At 50.1% G+C, this 5,587-nt stretch overlaps 1 protein-coding gene across 1 annotated transcript in view; it reads right to left on the minus strand.

Annotated features, from left to right (window-relative positions):
• CD99L2 (CD99 molecule-like 2) overlaps window positions 1–991 on the minus strand; it is a 12,424-nt gene extending 11,433 nt beyond the window's left edge. Inside the window, exons 1-2 of the mRNA XM_009073281.1 lie at window positions 985–991; window positions 791–856 (exon numbers count right to left, since the gene is read on the minus strand). Of these exons, the coding sequence (XP_009071529.1) occupies window positions 791–856; window positions 985–991 (73 nt within the window). The remainder of the gene's footprint in view (window positions 1–790; window positions 857–984) is intronic.
• Between the last annotated feature and the right edge of the window lie 4,596 nt (window positions 992–5,587).

A 5,587-nucleotide genomic window follows, 5' to 3' on the forward strand; every position in this document is an offset into this window, starting at 1 on the left:
CTGCACACAGCATCCTGACACCCTAAACTCCAATGTTTAGCCTGACACCCTAAACTCCAATGTTTTGTGCAGACACTGCACAAGTGTCTGTGTGTTGTTAGACTACAATGCCTTGCATTTGCAGGTTTCAAACCCTGTTCTAGCTTTCATTTAAAAAGACGTGAGTGTATTCTGTGTGATCTTGGAGTCTAGCATCGCTCACAGAGCACAGCTCCACTGGTGCTGGGCCTGCAGATGGTCACCACAAACTGTGTGGGAAGGGATGGGCAAAGAGAAGTCCTGGGTGCTGGTGTTTGCAGCTCCGCCACAGTATCTCGTGGTTGGGCAGCAAAGGGGAGCTGGACGTGTCTGGGTGCAGACTGCTCCTGGGCTCAGCCCTTGGTGCTGAGGGGAGGTATATGATGTGTCTTAGGAAGGGAGACGAGCCCCTTCCCATCAGTTGATGCGCTGGCTTCCAGGCCAACAGGGCCAGGTCTGATGGCAGCTGTTGCTAACAGATGCAAGGAAGCCAGGAGGACATGTTCAGTGCCACTGCTATGTCAGAGCACGGGTATGCTGTGCCTCCCTGGTTCCTCATGGGATTCAGGAAGCAAAGGGCATCTGGTCAACAGCCAGCTCCTCCAGGACTGTCCCCAGTCCCACTGGCCTGCAAACCCAGACCCTGAGTCTCCCAGGCAGAGATGATAAGGTAGCTGTATTCTCCACCAGCATCAGATCCCAAAGAACAAATTGCAACTATTAACATCTATTTGTTTTCTCCTCTTTAAAACAAAACGTAAGTGTGACTTACGTCGCTTGGTGCTGAGGTCAAACAGGGCATCTTCTAGATTGAAGTCATCTGTGTTGTCCCCATGACCTGGAGACAAAGAATCAGCACTGGGTATACTCACTCTGCACAAAGTAAACCACCTTTAAATAAGGCATGGCTAGACTCGTTTGCTCAAATCACTTTAGTTTTTTGCTGTTTTTATTTCCAAGCCTGACCCGCCATTGGTGATGAGTAAGACATCAACTCTCACCAAATGCTGTGACTGTTAAATTGCAGAGCAGTCATCTCTGGATTTTCCATTTGTCTGCCCTAATGGATGTGGTATAAAGACACATGCTATGCTTAAATTTGTCAAGGAGAGCCTACCAATTCATCTCTCGAGCTGCCACTCATCTGTGGCTGTGCTCACGATTATATGTTTGCTAAACACCATGAAAACATTGGGACAGCACAGACAAATTCAGTGAAAAACAAAAGAGCCCTATGCCCCTTTTCTTCTCAAGTGCCTTCCAACGTCAAAGGCTTTGTATGAAAATGCCGCTGCTGGCTGCCAAGCACAACTTAGCATTTTCAGAGGCTGCCTGCATCATTCTGCCTCAGAAATGCCAACCAGGACCAAATCCCCATCCCTGGGATATACCTGACAGGCACAGGTAGATGTTTTTGTTAGAGATGCCTCATCACAACTCCAGTCACTTCATAATATCCCAGGGATAACTCAGTGCTACATCGTGTTCTGCTGCGACAGGGCAGTTAATCCCTCCTTTCTCTGTCTTTTTTTTGCATGGCATTAATTACTGTTGACTTACCCTAGTTCTGAATGTATTTGTCTTGATAAATTCATGCTTTTACATCTTGGAGCATGCTGAGTAATTAATATCCTTTGGGTTTGCTAAGTACTGCAGCACTGCAAGAGAACATTAAAATGGCTTTCCTCTTATTCCTACTGCTAAATGGATTTAGCTATTGCCACCTGAGCTCCAGCATGCTTCATGAATAAATTTAAAGCTTTACTGACAAGGACAATAACAATGGGAAGGCACCAGTCCATCAGAAAGCAGGTATCAGCATTTTGGTGAAAAACTTCTACCCAGAGTGGTCACTAAGTACTGTAACAGCTGCAGCTCCGGTTCCACTTACTCACACATCACATCTCATCTCATTTGCCGTCTGTTAAACGTACGTTCAGCAAACCTGAGGGTGATGTACGTGCAGGGTCTGTGGCTGGGAAGTCACTACGGGCTTCACTCCCCTGGAAAAGGCTCAGCATTAGGCAGTGCTGGGGGTGTGTGTGTAAGTAATGAGTGTCTCAGCCCACACGGTGTTTCTCATCAAGCTGAAGGATGCCAGTGCTTCCCTGTGAGCCTGGAGGAATGGCAGGCAGCAGGCGATGCAGGGGAAATCCGTATGAAATCCTTGGAGAGAGGCATGTGGATGAGCCTCTTGCTCAGCAGAGCAGGGCAGCAGGACTGTGCCTGGCACCCTCAGCCTCCCTCCACGCCTCTCTGCTCCCTTCCCACAATATGTGCCTCCTGGGCCTTATTGCTGGCCAAATATTGACATTGTGAGGCAGGTGATGCTCTCCTGCTCTGCCAGCCTGAGTGAAGCCAGAGGGTTAACAAGTGGTCTGTGGGTGTAAAGGAGCAAAGTAAGGAACACACCAAGACCATCCACAGAACTGAAAAAACACCTGCCCAGCTGAGCCATCTACATCCCTGCTGTGGTCCAACACATTCATCACTGCTGTGGCCAACTGTCTCAAACTTGTCTGTCTGACAACTTCATACAGTCTCCCTTCCTGAGCATGGCATTTTCCCCAGTCTTTACTGGGTTTTCAGGAACTAACAGAGCTTTGTCATTCTCATCTTTCTATTTTAAACAGTGCTTAAAAATAGGTGGAAGGGGAAACCCACGGCATGTCTCTTGCGGGATGAGAAGCATTACAAACCCAACTGGGGGAAATGCACTGTCAACATGCAAGGTGACAGGAAGGATGTGGTGGCGGCACCAACTCACATTGGCATGCCAGGAGCCATCTCTTCCCTCTCCCTCGCTCCCTCTGCTCTCCGTGATTAAGTACATGTTAAGGCACTGACTGGCTGCACACTGAGTCCTGTGTTAGCACATCCTCCCTTCGAGGTAGGAGCCCAAATACAATGGAGGGAGTGGACAGCTACGGGGTGCATGCAGCTTGTCCGTTCTTCTGCTGAAAGGCTGTAGGGGTTGTGGGGCTGCACAGAGATGCTCTTCCAGTGGGGCCATAGGCTCTGCAGGGAATGCAAGTGCCCAAAGAAAATGGGCTCCACTGCCTGGCTTTGGGGGGCCCACCAGACACACCAGCTAAGTAACACACCTCCCTGGGTTTGGTGACAACTCTCCTTGGCATCTCTCCCTGCAGGACAAGAGGAGGGTGCCACTTCCTGAATCACTTTCTGAAGAGATAGCTGGCACACAACAGCATCTAGGTGGGAGAAAGTTGCTCAGGGCCCTCCATCCTCACAGGGATGATGTAAACAGCAACCTGGGTTGGAGCTGCATCCCAGGCGCATTCCCTCCACTGGTGGGAGAGGTGTCATTGCCGCCCATGTGAGGGTTGGGAAAACTGTCAATGCACTGAATTGCCCAGTAAAACCTTCCCAAGAAGCTGCAGTGCTTGGCACAGCCCATTTCCCATGGCTTTCCCACTGCTGCCCACTGCAAACCGACATCCTTTTCCAGGATTCCCCTAGGCATTGGCAAGGATTAATAATAGATTGCCAGTTAATTGAAGCTGACAACATCTCTATTTCATGCAAAGGGTGTTATAGAGACGTATTACACCTTTTATGGATCAATAACCAAGCACTACTGTCACAGGCATGCAAACTCCCCTGCTTGCTCTGACAGATAAGACTGGAACACTTTTCTTTTATTCAATTACTCAGTGGCAACAAACCTGGTACTTCACAGCCAGACACTGAAAAGCCCACTAGCTCTTGGCACACATATTTACCTTGCACATGCAGTTTTTTGGAAGGCAGCACTGCTGCTCCCTGCACTGTCCTGTGCAAATCCTTTTGCTCCTGGGGCCCTGGCAGTGCTCTGTGATCACTGGAGGAATGGCACTTTCAAAGCCACTCTGATGGGAACCCATGCACAGCACAGAGTACATTAAGGGTTTAAACTTCTTGGGAGAAGCTGGGGCATGTTGCTACACACCAGCACTCACAAGCTGCTGAGCAGCAGCAGAGTTTGTGTGTAATGGCCACGCAGCTGTCAGGTCATGCATGCTCCAACAGGCCAGTTCCACCACAGGACATCCCCATGCTGCCTACAACCTGTTACAACCCTAATACCACTGACAGGCAAAACCATCCTCTGCTAGTTGCTCGGTGCTGGGGAGCAGCATGGGATCCTCGCTGGGGTTGATGACTAAGCTAGTTTGGGGTTGTTTTTTAACCCCACCCTTACACTGCATCCTTGGAAGAACTCTGCTTTCCAGCTGCTGGGAGAAAATGCACATCCCCAGGGGCAGCTGGGGACAATTTGAACCCTGCATGCCACCAGACAAGGGCACTGGAGCACCTGTGGGACTGTAGGTCTATGACGGGGGGAAATGGGCAAATGAGACATTTCTTTAATCTGACAATCCAAAGAAGCCAAGCTGGGACATCTCATAGTACCCAATATGATTCCCTCAATGCCAGAGTGGGGAGGTGGGGGGACCCCAAGGCTGCAGTTGTGCCAGGCAGAAGCTGTAGAACAGAGGTGAGAATTAGGGCCAAGCCAGTTCTGCAGACCCCCCTGCCTCTCGCTGACTCCCCTCGCCTTGCCGGGGGTATTTTTAATCAGAGCGAGCTGCTCTTTGAAGGTAGAAGGGTTTTGTGCCTTAATGTATTCTCTCCTCATTATTTTCTCTAGCAGGCAGCTCAAACGCACAATTGTACTCGTCAGCTTTTTAGTTTTTACAATTATATATATATTCTAATTAAGCCCTACTGTTTGACAAAGCTTGAATTACAGTATCATAATTCACACCCAGTATATTGCCAGGCCGTCTGTGCACTCAGAGCGAGGTGTATTCCATTTTTAGTGCCAGCCCACGGATCTCTTTGTGCAATATATATGTGTTTAGCTTCCCTGGGAATTGAGAGCCTGCGACGGTACGAGATTGACAGCCCGGGAGATTACGGAAGAATGCAAAGCAGGTACAAGGGCAGCAGAAAGTAATTCCAACTGCCTGACTTTTATGCATCTACCTTAGGAGCAATGTGGCAGGCGGCAGAGCAGGAGGAAAGCAAAAAAGTGTGTGCAGAGGTAACCAAAAGGTCTCTCCATTGACCAAACTCACCTTTTAGGCTCCAGGTTACAATGTCAGTACATGTAGGTGGTTCCTTGATGCTGGGCACCCACAGCTGTGCTGGGAGCTCTGGGCAGGGCACTGGGGATGGAGGGGTTTGGGTGCAGGGCTGTATTACTGGGGCTGGACTGCATCCTCACAGTGGGGTTTCTGCTGTCTCAGCAAAGATACAGCCCCAAAAGGTCTATGGGGTGTAAGTGGCTGCTCTCCGTGGGCACAGGTCTGCCCTGCAGCAGCTGGGGTGCCTCCAAGCAGCACTGGAGGTCCCCAGGGACCTCTCCTGGCACAGGTGATGGCACGACGCCACCCGCTAGAGCAGTGATCCTGGTCAGCACAGAGCAGAGCTTCAGACTCTCCACCACTGCTGTCTGGGCGCCGGCCCCAGCCCCTGCCAAATGTGTGGGCAATGTACTTGCAAGTGCCAAGCTGTTTGCAAATCCCGAATTCTTACTGGCTGCTAAGGCCAAAGCACAGTTCTA

The sequence above is a fragment of the Acanthisitta chloris genome, unplaced genomic scaffold (assembly GCF_000695815.1).
Source record: "Acanthisitta chloris isolate BGI_N310 unplaced genomic scaffold, ASM69581v1 scaffold35184, whole genome shotgun sequence".
NCBI lineage: Eukaryota > Metazoa > Chordata > Aves > Passeriformes > Acanthisittidae > Acanthisitta > Acanthisitta chloris.